This window comes from Argiope bruennichi, chromosome 6 (assembly GCF_947563725.1).
Source record: "Argiope bruennichi chromosome 6, qqArgBrue1.1, whole genome shotgun sequence".
NCBI lineage: Eukaryota > Metazoa > Arthropoda > Arachnida > Araneae > Araneidae > Argiope > Argiope bruennichi.
In genome coordinates this window covers 9839911-9860888 of record NC_079156.1, presented here as the reverse complement: position 1 = coordinate 9860888, position 20978 = coordinate 9839911, and the positions used below count along the sequence as shown (strand labels likewise).

Here is a 20978-nt window from a genome sequence, read left to right as displayed (position 1 = left end):
AAATATTTGTTTCTTGCTGTATGCAAGATGCATAGCAGCATGAGAGGAGCTTAAGATCAGAAAGATGATAATTTTTCTGTTTACCTAGAAGTTGAATACAATAAATGCAAAGCATAGAAATAAAACTTTGCTGACTGGATATATCAAGAAAGAAAACTATTGGGCATAAAGAATTTGAGGAAGGAATCCAAAGTAAAATAGACTCAGAGGTGCAGGGTGGTAAGGCAGCATAACAATTTTTTTAACCCTCTTAATATTTGTCTTTAAAAGTGATATAATTACACTAATGTTTTATCCCCATTATGCCGTCTGAGACTGGTACTCTGAATATTTTTATTCCCTTTCTCCTACACCACTGCAGGAGGATCAGTACATCAGACTTATTTTTCTATGTTGCTTATTATTATGGTTATAAATGTTTCATAAGCGATAATTATTCTTACTGCTGAAAACGTTAGATATGGGTATTTCTCTTAATAAATGTAAGTCTAGTTCTCTTAAGTCCATTTCTTTGTTAGCATTAGAACATAGAATTAGGTTAATTTGTTATGTGTGTTTCATAGAGCTTTCAGATTTATTTATTTTTTTCTCTATTAGTCTATATGATTAAACTGATGGGCAGTTGACTTAGTATTCTGAATTTTGATGTTTCATAGAATAGGAAGTTGTTTTGTTCCTACAGATTTGTGAATTTTGAATGATGTTTTAAACAATGTTTTTTTAAGATTTTAGTAAATCAGAATTGCAAGTGATATGGCTCTAAATGGTTAAGCAGTTTCTTCTTTTTATTTGATTTAATAGAATGCTTTTTATTTTCTGCCCTTGTGATTTAATAGACATCTTGAAATAACTTATTTTTAGTTCTGCATTTATTGCATTCCACTTTAAATATGTGAAGAAATTTATTTTTATACATTGAGTAATGAATGCAGTATGATTAAAATTATTTTTCAGGCCTAGAGAGTCAGTTAAGCCATGTCCCCCTACTGGTCCTATCTTATCACCAAAAAAAACTCACCAGAGATCCTACTCGGATGCTACCGGTAAGAAAGTTAATATTTCTGTCTTTTAAAAGGATTACTTTATCATTTGTGTGAACCCGGTGAAACTTGATTGGGATTTTCACAGGTCTTGGAGGAAATACTGCTATGAGGAGAAGCGTGTCCACAACTAGCTCATTAAGTAAACATGCTCCCAAAGATTTGGCTTCTGGAAGTGCATTTGATAATGGATGCAGATGCTTTGATAGTTGCAGAAGCATTTGTAGTGATCTCAGGGGCCAAGTAGTACACTGCACTTGTCAGGTAAATACATTTTTTTATTATTTGAATATAACTAATGTTGCTGTTTGCACTAATGTATTTGCACTATTATGCAAGATGCTGGATATTTAAAATACTTACTGCTGGAAATCGGGGAGTAAAAGCAAACTAAGTAACAGAAAATTATGACTAGAAACAATAACTGAATAAATTAGAGGAATGCTGAACTGACAGATATGTTTAGTACAAGAGTAACTCATGGCAATGAAAAAGGGAATGCAGCATGATGGTATGAGCAGGTATGTGCTACACCAAATATTTGTGAACATGTATGAATGCTGGCCATGCTGCAGCCATTATGATACCCTGATCTGCAGCTGATCTTATCATGAAGAAATCCTGAGTGGAGCTGCAACTGCTTGCAAAATAAAAAAATTTGAATATATTGATACCAGGAGGCTTTGCCCATTGCTCGATAATATACTCGATCTTCATCAGTTCCATTTAGCAAGTTTTAAGCTCCACTGGCTGTTCGTTCAATGCTGGAAGTTTTATTTTTCCATTATGTGAACAAGCATTTGCCAGTTGGCCTACTTTCAACTCAAAACCCTCACAATGAGAACATTATTTGCTTATGTCTAAAAAATCTAAATATTGAATAAATTTGGCACCAACTTAGCAGCTTCATAATCTGCTTTTCTTTTCAAATTGCCAGATTCTCACTCAATCTCTCTTCCTATTTTTTTTTCATCTGATATCTTAGAGCGCCTCATTACTATTAAAAAAAGTTAGCACTTCTATTAGTGAGGTATTCAGACGAATGCTAGCGAGAGATGAAAAGTCTCCGTTACTCAAAAAAGAAAAACCAGAAAGCTATTCATTAGTGTTGCCACAAATGATGTGTCTAAATGTAGAATTAACTAATAATATCATTTTAAACTCATTTGCTACTAATTTAATGTTAATTAAAGCCTTTTTTTATCACCATTTCACTGTCAAGTGCATTATAGTAAATATTTACTACAATGTAATAATTTTCATTAAATATTTCAATCAATGCTGTTAAAACAAATTTCAATTGTATGGGGTCAGGTGAATTGCTATCTACCAAAGTGAATAAAACACAATGTTTACAATTTTATATATTTATATATAATAGATAGATATTAAAGAATGTTTGTAAATCCATGCAATGCCTGTGTATAATTATGAAGATAAGAACTTTAAGTAATTGTTATAAACTGCACGTGTTTATATACAGGGTGACGACAGAACTGAGAAACAGGTTAAAATCAAGAATTTTTATTGATCTGAAAAAATTAGAAAAAAAGGAAAACTTATAAAAATATGTAAAACTGAGGACAAATTGCTGATGAGAGTATTTAGCCTGTATGCCCATGTATGCCCGTATTCTGTTAGTACCATGTATTCTAGAAGGAAAACTGTGTTAAATTATTTTGATCAAAATGTTTGGAATAAACACTGCATTGGAATTAAAGTGATATTGGATAATTTTATTTTTTTCAAATTCTCATTAAATAACATTGGTGGTTAAATACAACTATTTTTTTTCTTTTTACCTACTAAATTTATACCATTTTTAGATATTACAGTATTTAAAGTAATCTCTGTAAGTTTCTGTCTAGGGATAAAACCAATTTTGTATTAAGTAGAGGAAGTTTAAAAAAATTATAAGATTCTTTTACTGTTTAGCTATCATTTTATTCTGAAAAAATAAATGAACAAACACATAATGTCTGAATAACCACATTAGAAATTACAAAAAATCATTCTTGTCTAATGATGTCTCTCTCTTTAGGCCCCTCGATTAGGAGCAGAACAAGATTTTGTTCAAGCATTAATGTCAATAGGTCTACGTCTACAACCTGTTCTCACCAAGGAATTGAAAAGTAAGGTTTTCACTTTCTTATTTCTCCCTCTTTACTTCTCAAGAAACAACAAATAATTAGCAAAAATATCCCTTTGTGAAAAAAATAAGTAAACCCTCCAATGAAAAAATATAAATTATTTCAAAGTTTAATGATTTGTTTTATCTTTGCTCATTAAAATCTTTTAATGATTGTACAGTGATTTTTTTTCCCCTGCTAAAATGATTACCCATTTCTCTCACTACCAGGTCATATAAAAGTCTTCATCTATAATTTACCATTAAAAAACATTGATTTAAATTTTTTTTAATAAAATATTTTTTGATTATTGTGATAATAGGTTAAACTTACTGTTAACTGCCCCTAAAATGTTATTTTCAGTTAAAATACAATATTAGTTCAAATGTGGAATTTCAAAGCAGAGTGAGAGGGGACTGTTAGAAATTTAAATTTAAACTGTGATTAATAAGTGTAAATAATATTTAGTAATTTATTAATATAGTTATTGATGAAAATTATGGTTATTATTTTTTCCCACTAACCTATTAATGACTTTTTATAATTTATATTTTTGATTAGCAAAAATGCTGTAAAATTGAAATGCAATGTAAATAATTTAAAAGAAATGTGCATAATGGAAAATTAAATCAGATATGAACTTGGGATATAGTATGAAGAAATTAAAAGAAAATATATATCTTAAAAGAGAATTATAAAAGACATCCTTTTTGTGTGTTGGGCAAAAGTATTTATCAGATGTTTACTGAGTATTAATTACCATTGGGAATATTGCCAAAAGAAGGCTAAAAACCATTTATAGTTTAGTAAAACTTCAGTGAAGATGGTGATAAAATTAAAAAAAAAATACTTAAAATAAAAATGTATCATTTAGAATTAAATTATGTAAATAAGGATAAAATAAGAAATTTTTATATGTAAAAGTTGACTGAAAAAATTATGAGCAAGAAAATGTTATAATTTGGGACTCTTACGTTCTAGCCAAAAGATGTTTTTTTGAGATACATTATAGAGAATGGATAACTTTTTGGCTGTTTGACTCTGCTAACATAACTCTAATTTGATTTATATCTCAAAGGTTCAAAGGCAGGGATATTATTGATTATAAGAATTCTTTTAATTGAATTTGTTATATTACATAATTTGTTAATTCTATAAGTTGTTGATAGTTATGCTTTTTAAATATTGTAGATATATTAAAATTATTTGATATTTACTTGGATTTTCTTCTTTATTTGTTACATTTGTGTGTATGTTTATTGATATATTTTACTTAATATATATTTCTAACAAAGAACAGAATTTTCTTTAATTTTAATTCAGATTTCTCACATGAGATGCTGACTTTTTTTTTGTTTTATTCAAATATTGCATCTTTTTAAAAATGTTTTTTGATAATTACAATACTTTTTAATTATGAACTAGTTTATACCGGGATTTATTTTTTTAAGTCCCTTGTGTGCTCCTTTTTAAAGTCAGGCAATGGTCCATATGCTTTTCAAATATAATACAAATGGTCAAAATTTTATTATAAAGTTTTATTATTTATAATATTTTATTTCTACAAGATAAATAATTACACTTTGATTGCTCCAGGTTGAAGATTTTTTGTATACACATCCACTGCACTTAACTAGTTTATATTGTATGCTTGTTAGGGCTTTTGAAATTGGAAATTATTTAATGTAATGTGCTTGATGGTTTTCTGAAAATTATTCTTTATAATTACAATAACATCTGAATTTCTCTCTACATATTTACAGTTCATGCAAGATAATTTAATATTCCGTTGCCAGTTTAAAATCCCTGTTTGAAACTATTTTGATGTTATTTATATACTTATCACTTTGGGAGAGGGGTAAAACTATAATTTTAAAAGCTTTTTCATTTTCTAGCTCAAAAACTACAAGCTGAGTTGTCAATGCTAAATCTCAATCTTCCTGCTCGAGTATGGCTTCCTATCCATTCAGATACGATGAAACACCTGATCCTGCGTATACCACCACAGGCTTCTGTAGTATTGAATTCCAAAGATAAAGTAAGTGATTTTTAAAAATTATTTTTCTCCTTGTGTCTTGGCATATTTTATTTATTTTTTAATTAATAATAATAATTAATAATATTATTGAAATCATAAAAAAAACATTAAAATAAGATGAATTTCATATTGATCTGTTACATATGATCATCCATTTAAAGTTTCCCATTCCAGTTTTAAATCATTAGTGTATTTAAAATTTACAATGAATTGACTATCAAATGACCATAAGTTTTGCTTGATTTTCTTGTCATCAAATGTATCATTTAAATATGTTATGTAGATGATGCATTAGAAATGCCTGCCGATTTAGGTACTAAATGCAGATTTTTTTTCTTTCATTTGTCATTTATCAAAATAATTAGTTATTCTGTGCTTCTTTATGAGAGTACTAATGGTAACATATTAGCTGTAATAGAACATCTATTATTATGTATTTAGAATTAATGCCATATTACATTCTAATCTATTTTTATATTGCTGTGATCTTCCCCACTGGCTTGCATACACCTTACATACTTTTTGATAAATACATAATATAAATGGATGAAGATAAATGTCATTTACGGTTGCTTATAAAATATTCAATCAACTGATTATTGAATTTTAAAAATTTGATTTTGTAATATTTTTGAAAGACAAGAATCAATTTGTTTTTTTCCTCCTAAACATTTTGAGTAATAGAAATTTTCACTATACCCAGAATTGTAGGCTTTGAGGATGTAGTCTTTTTTTTTCTTTTCATTAATATTCAATATAACTGAATGATGTAAATATTAATTACAAAATCATCATGCGTTTTCTAATTTTAGCACTGAAGTGAAATTTGTTTTTGCTTAAAATAATAAGAAGCAGAAATTTTTCTATCTCCATATTTATACATTTTTCTGAATAAGTCAGAAGATGCAATGTTAATACATTCTCCCATCAAGCAGTATAATGTTAGAGAAGTTTTTTGTATCTCAAGACTGTAGGTAGTAGGGTGGGCTGATTTTTTTTTTTTAAAATATTTTTTTCATTTTTTCATATTTACCTCTACCATGTCTCATGCAAGCAGTTGAAAGGGCAATGAACACTGTCGCAGATGCTTCGGCTACATTCTGCCTAAAATCTGAAAAAGGAGGCTTGATTTAAAAAGATTGATCCCTTTCTGTTGTCAAATTTAAAAATTCTTACTGCTTGAAATGTAATTATGATATTATAAATGCCATTTTGATAAATTCATTCTTGCAATAATAATGTCTAAATACTACCCTTGAAATTTCAATTTGTTTCAAAAACACATATTTGCAAATATATATAAAAAAGAAAAAGCTTTTAAATATATATAAAAAAGTTAAAATCAAAATATGTTATTACATAGACTTTGAAGTCACTCTGGAATCTGAAGGTAATATTGCATTCTAATAAAATTTTATATGTGAACTCAAAATACCATTTGGCATCCTTTTTTGGCTATGTTAAATAGAAATTATAAAATGTGTTTTTCACCATGGTCATTGGTCATTCCACCCTTCTGAATGACTGATGCAAGTTGTCCTTTTTCGGTGGTTGCAAAAATCTTTAGATTTCATTAATTTTTGCTTTTGGGGTTACATTTAGAACTTTTACAATGGTTTGCTTTAAGAGATATTGCTTATTATCCTAGTTGTATTAAAGAGCTCTAATTTTTAAATATATTGTATTGAAACCCAATGATTATGTTGTAATTAATCTATATTAAATCTGATTTAATTGTTTGATATTTTTTTTAAAATTTATGTATGATTCTTGGCATCATTAAGGAAAACTGTAATTATTGCTCAATGAATATCAGTTTCAGAATAAGAAATTCTTTGAATTCTTAGGCACCCTATTTGATATACGTTGAAGTAATTGAAGTTGACGACATCCATGGTTCACCTGTTCCCCCCAAAATGATCAATGCTTTAAGGCAAACAAGATCAGAAGAGAATCTCCCCGAATATTTTCATAGTCAAGATTTCAGTGGTGTGTCTTTTTCAATACATCCTGCAATGGATAATGATGCTGATTGTTGGACACAAGAAGATGATGACATTTCTTTGCAGGTAATCTTTAATATTGTCCGTCCCCTTTAAAAAAGCCAAATCAAAAAATTAATTCTATTTAAGATTGTTAGACAACTGGGTACTTATTGTCAAATGATGTAGATAAATAACACATGCTCATTTGATACATAATATGGCTGCAGCTAGTTAGAAGCTTTAGTATTCAGTACTTCAGGTATTGCAGAAGATGTCTTACACTTAAGTGTTTACTATATATTTTTGGGGGTGGGGGTGGGGGGAAGGATGGGATAATAGTTGAAATCTCAGTGACTGCTAAAAGAGCTAGAAAGATTGCAGGTTAGCAATCTTGTAGATTTCTCTGACTAAAAGAAGGCAGATCTTCAAATTATCTAAAAATGGCGTGGAATATGCTAATTTAATCAAATATTTAATAGAGACCTATTGTTAGACATAAGAATAATAGTTTTATAAAAAACAGAAGTATACATTTTTTTTTTAATTTTTTAATTTTTTTTTATTAAATGAAATGGGTTTTTTTATTCTTTCATCAAATATTTATTATGTGATTTTCTTTTGTAATTGTAAGCTTAGTAAGAATTATGCTCAATATATATGTGATTTGCATAAGGAATAAGAAAGTGAAGTTATAAGTACCATAAAGATTTATAAATAGGTAACTAGCCAATTACATTTTTAATAACACCATGATTTCATATACGTTTAATAACACAGTGACTTCATTTTTCATTATGTTGAAATTAAAACTGTTGATTAGAACCGGATACATTTTACTAAATGTTTAATTTTCATCTTCTGGAAGAAAATAAGCAATCCCACTTAACATTAACTGATTTCATTAAGTTCCAGTACAATTTTCAGTTGAATTAGGGTGTGATTCATTTCATAATCAAGTTGAAAATTTTTAAATAATTTTGTTTAGGTTATTTTGGATAATTAAATATTGATTCAGACCATTTTGCTGTCAGTATATAAAGGTAATCGCGAATAATTTATTTTCTGTTAGTATGCTGCCCGTCTGAAACCTAAAGACAGAGATGCCCTATCTGAAATGTCTCAAGATAGTGGAACTAGTGCAGATAGTAGGGAACCTGCATATGTGGCTGCTGGTGAAATCCGTAGGAGGTTATCAGAAAATATTAATGCTCCGAAGAGTACCTTTAAGGTAAGTTTGAATTAGCTTGTGTTGTGTTTACCAAGAGTGTTATCCGACACCTTTTGAGGTTTCAATTAAAAATATTTTCAGAATTTTCTGCTTGTGTACATTTTTATATTTCTTATAAAAATTATATTATTTAGTGATATTTTATTTATGTAGCTTTACTCCACTATTGCCTTATCTCAAATAATTTTCATTCTTTCTCTCTCTCTCTCTCTCTCATATATAATATAAAATCTGATTTAGAAATCTCTAACATTGAGCCAAAGTTTGCTATAGCAATTTGTAGTGAATAATGATACTTTACAAGCTAAAAAAAGCAAATATACTCTGTACATCTTAACAAGAATTCTTGTATATGATTCTTTTGTATCAAACTGCTAAAGAAAAGGTATCACAGTATAAGTACAGCTAAGGCACAGGTGTTGATGTTTAAAATTAATTTGTAAATCTTGCATGAAAATTCAATAGTATTGTTAAATAAAAGCATTCCTCTTTTATCAAAAAAATTGAAATATACTCTAGAACAGATATTTAGTTTACAGATTAATGAAGTAAAAAATATCTCATAAAAAGAAATTAAGTGTAACTAAGGAAATTAACTTGAAATATTGGATATGTAAAAATTTAAAAGGATAGAAGTTTTATCAGAACTGCCATGAAGCAATTTTGATATAGATCAGGATTACCAAGACACAGGTAGAACAAGGAAAACTGGGAAAACACAGGGACTTTTAAAAATCAAATTAAAAAAAAGCCAGTAAAATACTGAAGAATTTGAAAATTTTCATAAAAAGAGGGTAAATACAGGAAATTTTGTTTATTATTTTTTTCCCCATCTAAAAAATACCAATCTCTAATGATTGCAAGAAGAAAAGATGGCTTCTTAAAACAAAGCAATACTATTCACGATTGTGTAATTCAGAAACTTGTGTCTTTTCTCTCTACCCTTTTTTTTTTCCTGTCTGCATCATTCCAGTTTTGAATCGCTGGGTATTAATCTTTTTCCATGAGATTCTCGAATTGCAACTAATGAGCATGTCAGACTTCTGTAAATGCGTGAAAGAATAGTTTGCATTTCTCTGGCGGAATCAACATTCATTCTGTGGAAGCAGCAGGGTAGTGTTTAGTCTGCCATACTTGAGTTTATTGAATGGTTTATTATTTGAAAAACTGTGAGCTTATTTAAAGCAGATTAGAGAATTTTATTAAAGCAAAGAACTACTCAGAATCTGTATTGAATATGAATTGGACAGATTTAAAAAAAAAATCAACCCTGATTTTGCTAAATAGGTTTGTGAAGTTCTGCAAAATCCAATTGTTACAAATGCACTCTTTGTAAAATGATAAGCTTCAGTAATATGAGAAAATAGGTTACTAGTTATGCCAAAAGTAAAAAACATACAACATACTGATTCAATAAAAATAAATAAATAAATAAATAAATTTAAAAAAAAAAATAAATAAAAAAAAAATTAGCATTGATATTGGACTTTGAATTTGAAAGGAGTACAGGAAAAGATACCCACCAAATCTGAAAACGTCAAATTTAATTTCTGAAAATCAGTTTCAAAGTTTTTAATTCAAGAACAAACATTTCAAGCTGTAGTTTTATGGGCATTAAAACTAAATTTACAAGCTTTCAACAACTAAACAATTGTTAAAAGCTTGTAAATTTAGTTTAGAAGAATAGATTCATAATTTTTATGTGTTTCCTGAATTACTTTTATGATGTTTAAATTATTTGTTTATTTATATTTACGTTATTTACTTAAAATTCTGTAACAGAGTTTGACTGTTTTAATCAGTTATAGAAATATCAGTAGACTTTGGATATTTTAGAGAAATAATTACTACAATTAGGTAGCCACAAAATAGTTTTTTGATAATGCTTCTGAATGCCCCCCCCCCCCTTTCCTGGTTTTGAGAGAACAGAGATCAAATCTGTGTATAAAAATTTATAAGTAATGTCTAGAAATACGAATAAACACTTAATTTATAAAATGTCCCTCAGTTTTAACATACTTAACTAGTATTGTAAATATGTTGTAAAGTTTTTTAAAAATATTTTTTATTGCTCTAATCTGTAAACTAAATGGCTTTCTTTTATTTTGGAAACTTTCTAGCACAACAACATGGTATTATCAGTTTCTATGAATTAGATGTTTCATTTTAAGCATTACTTTTTAAAGAGAAATTATCTAGAACTGAACCTCATAAATTCTTGTGATTCATTTTATCAAACCCATTTTCCTCTGAAAATCTAATAATCCGAAGTTGGAAGACATGATAAATTAGTAAATAATGATTAATAAAAATAATTGGTTTTAAATAATATTATGATTTTATTAATGTACATTTAATTAAGATGATTTTCTTAGCTGCTTTTGCTTGCAAACAGTGAAAAAAAAATCTGGAAGCAATTCTAACAACATGTGCATAGCATTGTTCACTGTTTATCCACTTTTTTTATGTCACAGTTCTTTATTTAAGAAAATATTGAATCATTTAATAAATGAAGATTTATCCTTTCTGTCTTCATTGTTGAAAACTGCTTATTTAAAAATTCAAACCTTTTTAGAAGCACATTGCAGATAATGCTATCCTGCTCTTCCTTTGCTTATGTATCTTATTATCTTTTTGGCGTCACTCATAAAAACGAACATTTTTCTATTAAACTATGCATTATAATTGATATGATGGCATCTATTCATCTATTTTATTTTGTTGCTCGATTACTAGTTGATTATAGTTTAGTAATGTTACTTTTTGCAATATGAAAGTTAGAAAAATAATGCAGCATTATTAATTTTTAAAAAAATTATATATTGTTTTATATAGAGAGATCCTGAAGATCCATCTGCTGCTGCCTTGAAAGAGCCTTGGGAAGAGAAAGTGAGGCGTATCAAGGAATCCTCCCCATATGGTCACTTGCCAAACTGGAATCTGCTCTCTGCCATCATCAAATGTGGGGATGATTTGAGGCAAGAGCTGATGGCATATCAGCTACTTGCAACATTGCAGGTTAGGAAGAAAGTGTGCAACTATAATGTCTCTCAAAAGCCACAGTGTCATTCATTATATTTCAGAAAATGCATTAATTTTTTTCTTTTACAAAACCTCAATGATTTACTGCTAGAGAAGCAATTTTACTAAAATCCAAAAAATACCTTTAAAGTTTTCTCCGAAACCCTCAAAGGTCCAAAATGCCGCTATTTATGGAACAGCTTTTATTTCTGTAGCATATGTTTAGTCATTCACATGTGAGTTTATTGAATAGTTTGTTTATTATTTGAGAAATTGTGAGTTTAATCAGACTAGATAAGAGAACTTTTAAAAAAAAATGGCTATATAAAATCTGCATTTAATACAGATTTGATGAATAAAATTATGAACCCTGTCTTAGCTGAATTGGTAAGAGAAATTCCACAAAATACGTTTGTTGTGTAATTTCGCTTTCTAAGAAGTTTATAAGCTGAAATAATATGGGAAAGGGGGGCATTTACTAGTCATACCAAAAGAGGAAAAAGGTGCAAAATTTTGTGCCAGTTAAAAATAGTCATCGTTGATATCGAACTATAGGGAATACAAGAGAAAATGCCATGCTAAATCTGAAACATCAAATTTGAGAATTAGCCGATTTTGAATTATTTTAGTTCAAGAACAATAATTGAAAACAGATTTATTGTTGCACCTTATTCATCCTTTAATGTATTCAACTATATATCGGAAATATTTTCAAATATGTATACTGATAACCAAAAAATGTTTTAAAATTGGTACAAAAATGTCGGACATAGTTTGCTATGGATATTTTTTCAAAAACATATTGTGTGACAGATTTTTTTCAGCATTATTGTTGAGCAATAGTGAAAAATAGTGTCAAAAGAAATATAATCAAAGTAGCAAAAATATTAGATAGTTTACTTTCGAAAAAGCTTGATGGACATAAATATAAAAGGCTGAAAAAAAAATAGCACAACTGGAATAATAACAAGTTGCTTAATAACTAGCAAAACCACTGAAACTGGGGGAGGGGAGGGCATTTTAGCAAAGTATTTTATATTTCGGAAGAATTCTATAAAAAGATATTTGAACACATGTTCAAAAATTTTACTGTTTTACAAACTGCATTTTGTTTAAATCCATATTTATGGAAAAATCTTGGTTTTTCTATTCATTAAAACTATGCGGTATTGTTATTCCATTATTATTAGCACATGATTGTTGCTCAGGCATTTCTTCCTTTATAGTATGTATGTTCAGAGAAAAGACAGGGGAAAACAGGGAATTCTTTTTCTAGATTTGAGTGACAACCCTGGATAAACTTTTTTTTTTTTTTTTTCCCCTGCAACCTCAGTAACTGTAATATTTTTTAAAGTGCAAGATAATTATTGCAGCAGATTATTTGAGGCTAATATAAAGTTCATAGCACTATGAAAATTCATTAAAATCTGCTATCTGTAATGGTTTTTATATAAGAGCTTTAAAAAGGCTTATTTCTTGTCTATGTGATTATTTATTCTTTGTACAAAAAAAAAAAAAAGTGTCAGTTTAAAACCATGCTAGATTTGCCCAATTTTATGACTGCATTTTTTAGTATATATGATCTTTTGTCTCTCATTGGACCTTAATATTGATTATGAGATTCACAATTCTTTCGATTTGTTGTTTCAATAAAGAAGCACAATCAACAGTTCTTGCAGGAATTTACATTTTTATAGAGAATTGATGACAAAAAATATTGGTTATGATACTTCCAAGCAGTCGAAAATATGTACCTCACAGTAAATAAAAAAGAATTGATATAGAAATTGTTTAAAAAAATTGCATTATTTGTAATAAGAAAAATATTTTCAATATAATTATGCATTATATTACTGCAGACAAAATGGATTCTTTCCCTGATAAGCTTAACAAATTACATTTTATATGCAATGTTAATTTCTATTCTTACCATTAAAAAATCCCTGCCCTCTTTCTCTAAATAATGAAAGTTATTAAAAATATGTCATACTAAAGAAATTTATTAAAGTTATTTTGCTCTCCTAAAAATTAAGTCTGTATGATGAATTAAGACACTAAAGATATAATACAATTTTCTGTATCTAAAGTACAAAAGTCAAATCTTATAATTAAAGCAGTAACACAAAATATTAAAAGAATTTAAACCTTTATCTTTTGCAATGTCAGAATATATTATTTTTATTTGTTGACAAATTGTGATGCTTGATTTATGACATATGTTTCATATATATATATTTGTGGGAGAAAATAATTGCACATATTCTTTTTAGAAAATTTGGGAACACGAGCGAGTTCCCCTTTGGGTGCGGCCTTATCGCATCCTTGTAACTTCAGAAGACAGTGGCATGATCGAACCCATTTTGAACACAGTCTCATTACACCAGATCAAGAAACATAGCAAAATGTCTCTCTTACAGTATTTCCTTCAAGAATTTGGTGGTACTACATCTGAGGCATTCTTAACTGCACAGAGAAATTTTGTTCAGAGTTGTGCAGCCTATTGTCTCGTTTCGTACCTTGTTCAAGTCAAAGATAGGTGAGGTTAAATTTCTAAATGACTGATTTTGTGTGACTATTTTTTACAGCCAGTAACTTCAAATTTGCTATAAGTTTTGTATTAATAAGAAATCTTGGGAATGATTTCATGAAGCATAGAGATTTAACTCTCATAAAAGCTGAAATTTAGCTACTTGGAAAATTGAAAATTTGATTTTTCATGTTCATCTGAAAAGTAAATAATTTTTATATATTTTATATATTTTTTAAAAACTATATGTGTTAAATATTCTTGTAAATTTGTTTGGTTATATATAAAAGATTGGTTTATTTTCATTAAAACTTTATTTCTAAGAACATAAAAACTGTACAATCAAAGAATTGGTTTCCTTGAATGTTATGAATTATATTCCTCTACCCCCTCCCCCAGAAGTATAAAATCTTCATTAGAGTCTCATTTTTAATTAATATGAAATGAGCACTGGCAATTGAATGGATTTTTTCATTAATCGTTATTTAAGACTTTTCATATTATTGTGTCAATAAATAATACTTATACTGGATTCGTTCAAATGTAATTTATCATGAAAAATTTATCTTGCCCATTTATTGTTTTTCTTTCTTGGCAATGGAATTTTTCTTAAAGTTTTTATATTTTTATATTCAAATTTTTCCATTGATGTTTTTTAAATTGTAAATTAATTTAAATTCAAATTTTTGTAGATATATTTGGTAAAATAATTTAAAATTATTCATCATTATATAGATTTTAAAAATATAATCCAAAATCTAAAAATTTATAAAAAATTAAGATAAAAATCTTTTTTTTTCTTCTTATTTTTTAAAAACCCCTGAACGGTATTATTGCCAGGATTTAAAGATATGAGTTATCTGTTAGGAAACCTTCTGCCATGCTAATATTAAAATAATCTGAATGAAGTTGATAACCATTAATATTGTGATCAATGTTTCTTTCATTTGTTATTAACCCTCCATTTCAAATTATTATTTGTAAATTAAAAAATATTTAAATCTTGAAAATAATTTAGAAATACTTCATTTCAAAATTTTTTCATTTCAATTAATAAAAAATATTTATTCTTCATAAATTTTTATCCAAATCATTTAACCATCTAGAAACTTCAAATGCAAGTGACAACAATAGCTTAAAAAAAAAAAAAAAAAAAAAAAAAAAAAAAAAATTCTGTGCTGATTTGCCTTCTTCAGCCACAAAGGATTCAGTAATTTTTTCTGACTAAGAATAGAACTAGAATTGACGATTTCCATTTTTTAAAATTTATTTAAAAAAATTGAAGGATGCAAAAAATATTAATTTTATTGCTGGAAAAAAGTGTTTTTAGGAAGGAATGGAGGATATTTGAATGTCCAGCAGATTTCGTTTGTCTACAAACTATATGCTGTCTGCCTGGCAAAGAAAGATAAATTTTATTTGCTGCAATTCAGCCTGAATTATAAATAGTAAAGATTGAAAAAAAATCAAGCTTTATTAATTTTGTTTTAATTGAGGTATAAACAAGAATTTCTTGAACCATTTTTTAAAAATAGGATGAATATTATGTGAATTCATATATAATTTTGTATTTAAATTTAAATAATTAAAAGGTGTCCATATTTTTATTTTATTAGTAACTGATCTAGTTTGTATTTGAAAATGTATTTTAAGATAATTTCAGTATTATAACATAATTGTGCATTGTATATTTTCAGACATAATGGAAATATTCTGTTGGATGGTGAAGGCCATATCATTCATATAGATTTTGGATTTATTTTATCCTCCTCGCCTAAGAATTTGGGTTTCGAAAATTCTCCCTTCAAGTTGACACAAGAGTTTGTTGATGTATGTATGGATCACTTATGACAATTTAACAAAATGTTTATTTCTTTTTAATGGTGAAGGAAAGTGAATTTTAGCACTATTTTATTAATATTAATCTCTTGACCAGTATTTATCTAAAATGTGATTTTCAAAAATTTTTATGGATATTTATTGTGTAATATTGTTGTTAAATACTTATGTTAAATTCTTTTAGATAGTGTGCTATTATTGTGTATTGGTTAGAAATAAGAGGTTTGAAAGAAAGTGATAAAGATGGCCTGCTGTTTCTTTTCTTTTTTTTTTTTGTCTGGAAACTGTTTTTAAAACTGTTAAACCAGCTAACTTTCACCCAGAATATAAAATTAGTTTAATTAAAAAAAACATGTTTATTATTAAACTAAAAATATAGTTAAAGGTTTTTACATTAAAAATTTTTTTAAGTAATGACTAAAATGAATATTTTTCTCAAATTTACTATCGAATAAAAACATTCATGTAGAATTAAAAAAAAAATGATAAATTTATAAATGAGTTAAGTAAATACTGGAAAATGAAGATTGCACTTATAAAAGATACAAATGTACAATTTCAAACCTTTACCACATCAAGAAATGAATAAAATTTCCATTCTTAAGAAAGATATTTCACTAATTACTCCACTGAGAATTCCATTAAAAGTATATAAAAAAGAGAAATAAACAATATATATTAATGAAGAGATTTATAAAAATTTCCAGATTGAGATAAAAAATTTTATTATTTAAATGGTTTTCTTAGAAAAGAGCTAAATGTCATAATTCTGGACTATCAAAATTAGTAAAAATAACAAAGTTTTGATGTTTAAAAAATTATTTTTGACATTCAACTTAAATTGAGTTTCACTTAATCATTGTTAATTATGTATGCAGCATTCAAATGGGGGGGGGGAGGGGTAAGCTTATTTCTCATATAAATGTTCTTAAAAAAGTTTCACTCTGATTTATTCTATCATGAACATCTAAGGTAATATATATTTGCAGAACTATATTAGATTTATTTTGTAAGCAAATGCAAAATAATGAAATGAGTCGAATTTGATTAATTCAAAGCTGCCAGAAAAACTTATATATTCCAAAATTTGCATAAAGAAATAATTCAAAAATGCAGTAAAAGTAAAGGACGAATTTTAAACTAAAATTAGCATATCATTCATAACCAGCAGTTTTAATAGTTTCTAATGAACAAATAAACTGTGTATTTTGAAAACTATTCAAATAATATTTTAATAAAATTTTATATTAATAATTATAATAAACTTACTTAAATTATAAAAAAAAATTTAGAAATTAAGAATTGCCCTTTTATTGGATACACTAAATTTCAATCTAGTTTGTAAGAGTCATATAAACTTGTTATTCATGATCGCTGTGAAAAAGAATGACTGTATTTTAACTAATGAAAAACAATTCAAAATTTTTTAATAAATTACAATTTATAGTCTTGATTTTAAATAAAATAATTTTTTCTTGCAGATATTATAATTTTAATTTACTGGAAATTTTAAAGACCAGAGAAAAAAAAATCGAATGGTGATGAATAATCAAACTATCCTAATTATACAGTAATAGTCATAATTTAATGTACCTTTTTCATATTCTTTTTCCAACCAAATAAACAAAATAGCAATACATTTTTTATCATGAACACATAACTTATGTGCAAGGATTATTTTGATTTTTATTGTTTCTGAAGCCTGCTGACTTATCTGTCAGCGATTTAAGTCGAGTGAGTGTCTCGTTTTTTCTGTAGCGCCAACTACGCCCAAGAGTAAGCTACTTCATGCATCACATTCTTTTGCACAACCTCTTTTTACAGGGGGACACATTCAAACACCGCACATATAGAACACAGAAGAACAATCATGTCCGAACTGGGATTCAAATTCGGTATGCCCAGATCACGGGGAAGACGCGCTACCCTTTATGCCAGGACGCCGGCATCTTAATTAATATATTATAACAATTTATAATAGTTATAAATTATTACTTCACACAGCAACTAGAATTGTACAACTTTCTGTTTGTATACTAATAAAGACTAAAGTCTATCTCTATTAGTGATTGTTGGCAAACTATTGAACTTAGGACTATCAAATTTGGTACATATATGCTATAAATAATGAAAATGTGCTATTCGAGGCAAATTTTTTCAAATTTTCGTTCAAATTTTAATTATTTGAGAGTAAAGCGAAATTTCGGGGCTAAAAGGCGGTTAATTTTCCGCCTTTTCACCAACTTCTGAAAATATCGTATTAAAATGATTTTTGTACCATAGAAAAATGCAGTTGCCTCTCCAATGATTTTATATGATATTTAGTTCCATTTTTACAGATTTTACAATTATAATGATTTGGGGTCAAGATAATTCAAGGGGAGTTGTAACCTGATGGATAAGGCGAAACTATATAGATAAGTGGTTGGAACGGGAGAAACAAATTTCATATTTCAATGCTGGAAACTTACTTCTCCCCTCTTTTTTTCCTAGTTTGCAGCTTTTTTAGTATTTTACCAAATTTTTTTTGGGTCTTGATTATTTTCTGAATTAAATCTCTATGAATCGCAAATATAATGCAATATTTTTAAAAAAGCTTTGAATAGTGTTTTCAAAAAAATAATCTTTTGAATGTTATCTAATATTGATTGGAGCCAGGGATTATTGCATTTTATATTCCAAAATTGCATTCTTTTATTTTCATGCCATATTTATCTGACATTAAAATGCATTTTTATTTAAGTTAAAATCAATGTTTCAGAATAGGCAGTGGATCATAACTTTCATTCGCAGTTCTGTCATCATTAGATTTAATTTATCAATAAACAAATGCTGAAGTTCAATTTGATGTAACTGATGATCATTTGCCCTTCACTGATTTCTGAATGCATGAGAAATTTCTGATTTTGAAACTTTTTTTTCTAAAAATTCAGAATGAAGTAATCATTTGATAAATTCTTTAGGTTTATCAAGTATCTTTAAAACATAATAGTATATTATATTCAAAAACTTCAATTGACATACCTTTTTTCCAAGTTATAAATATAATTATAAAAAAATGATAATGAATTTGCCAAATAACAATAAACTTGCATATTTTAAATTTTGATATAACTAAATCATTATCACTGATTAATTGAATGAAACACCTGACAATAAGATGTGGCTCATTGAAAAGTATTGTAAAAACCTCCACCATAAAAATTTAATAGTTCAATAATTTAAATTCAATTTAAATAGTTTTGTTTTAATAAAGAGGAATATTTTATTCATTTTTATTTGGAAGCTCTGTTATGTAAAATGAATAATTTTAATGCATATTGATAGTTTTTATGAACTGAATCATTTTATTTAACTTCTAATAGAGCATTTTATTTTATAGGTTATGGGTGGACCAGGGAGTGATATGTTTGAATATTTTAAAATCCTTATGCTCCAAGGTCTTGTTGCAGCTCGTAAGCACCATGAGAAGATTGTTACTTTAGTGGAAATAATGCAAGCCTCTTGCCAACTTCCTTGTTTCAAAAATGGTGCTAGTGCTATTCGAGCACTCAAAGATAGGTTCCACATGAGCCTTACTGAAGAGCAACTTCAACTTCTTGTTGACACTATGGTAGAATCGAGCATGCATTCAATAACTACCAAATTATACGACAATTTCCAATATATTACCAATGGTATTCTGTAAGAATTCCACCAACTGAAGTGCACTTTTTTTTTTTTTAATCTTGTTTCTCCTTTAATCCTGTGCATAGGATTGGATAATGCTGAACTAGCTTTTGAATCGGTCTGTTTTTACAGGAAGTTATCTCATCCTGTTTTGAACTACTGTAGTGTGTATTATAAGAGGATGTATGTAATTCTGTAAGTATGGTAATATGTTATGAAGAAAATATTTTTGCTGTACAGATACATGTTAGTCTCCGTCTGTGACTTCTTAACTGTTGTTGCATCAACTGCAGGTCTTGTCTGTTGTTAAAAACTAGTGATTTACCTCAGCTTTGATGTTCCATAGCGCAAAAAAACTCTTGTAATTTATGTGTTTTGAAAAGCGTCTGACAGTTTGTTTTTTTGCATTCTTTTAATGACTTTCGTAAACATTAAAATCATGCCTCATTGAAGTTGAATTTTAAAAGGTGATTTTAATGTGTGCAGTTGATTTTGTCTATTTTCATTGGAAATGAAATATTTTACATCATGATAAACTAGTTATTTAAAAAAATTTTATAATTCTTTTGATTAACAATTTTTTTTATGTATAATTTTCAAAAACTGAACTTTTTTTTTTTTAATTTTCCTTTATATTTATTTACAATTTTATTTTTTATCCTTGTATAATAATTTTATATTTTAACAATTCCGTATCCAGCTCTCTTACTTCACATGATTTTTCATTCACTTCTATGGAAGTAACAGTATTATAGAAAAAAATTTTAATACTTTAATGAATAATTTGACCAATGTCATCTGCCATCTTCTTACTATGGTAATATTACTAACAACCACAAAGTACTATCTGGAAAGTATCACTAGTCTTTCAAAATAATATTTTTTAAAAAAATCTTACAAGTTATTTGATCTTGCATCAAAAATACATACGATTTCCTAGGCATAAAGTTAAGTTGTAGATGTAAAAATAGATGGACTGACTTTGTTCTCCTGAATGACTTGTTTGATTTTTTCCATAGTATTCATGAAAGATTATATATTCTTAAATTTTCATGTAAAATATAAGTGATATATTTCTTCTTTCAGAGATAGTGATAAAAATTATGCTTCTTGTCTGATTATTTTTTAAGAAATTTTCTATTCCAGTCTGCAGTTGTATGGAATTCCATTCTTTCTTTTCTTTTTTAACTTTGATCTTTTATTAGATTTTGCATGTGAATTCTCTGTAGTATGCAAAAGCATTATCCATTCTGTAGATTGTTGTATGGAAGCATGATTTTTTTTGTACATATGCAGTTATTAATCATGTACTTTAAGGATCAAATAAATTCTTTATATATATATATATATTCTATTTCTTTCTCTCATTTTATATGTGTTTATTTAATGACACAAAAATAGGTGTATGAGTTTTAAGGGGAGAGGGCATGGTACAGTAACTGGCAGATTTTTGATAACTTTGTTAAGTAGCACATTCGAAATTTATTGCTTAATATATACAG

General features: G+C 27.4%; 1 protein-coding gene across 2 annotated transcripts in view; it reads left to right on the top strand.

Moving 5' to 3' along the window:
- Positions 1-20823, top strand: part of LOC129971422 (phosphatidylinositol 4-kinase beta-like) — a 66227-nt gene extending 45404 nt beyond the window's left edge. For both annotated transcript variants that reach the window (XM_056085176.1, XM_056085177.1), the window contains exons 5-14: positions 955-1043; positions 1129-1304; positions 3082-3172; positions 5065-5207; positions 7055-7276; positions 8262-8420; positions 11256-11438; positions 13712-13977; positions 15666-15798; positions 19190-20823. In XM_056085176.1, coding sequence (XP_055941151.1) covers positions 955-1043; positions 1129-1304; positions 3082-3172; positions 5065-5207; positions 7055-7276; positions 8262-8420; positions 11256-11438; positions 13712-13977; positions 15666-15798; positions 19190-19495 — 1768 coding nt within the window. In that variant the 3' untranslated portion in view covers positions 19496-20823. The remainder of the gene's footprint in view (positions 1-954; positions 1044-1128; positions 1305-3081; positions 3173-5064; positions 5208-7054; positions 7277-8261; positions 8421-11255; positions 11439-13711; positions 13978-15665; positions 15799-19189) is intronic.
- Positions 20824-20978: the final 155 nt, after the last annotated feature.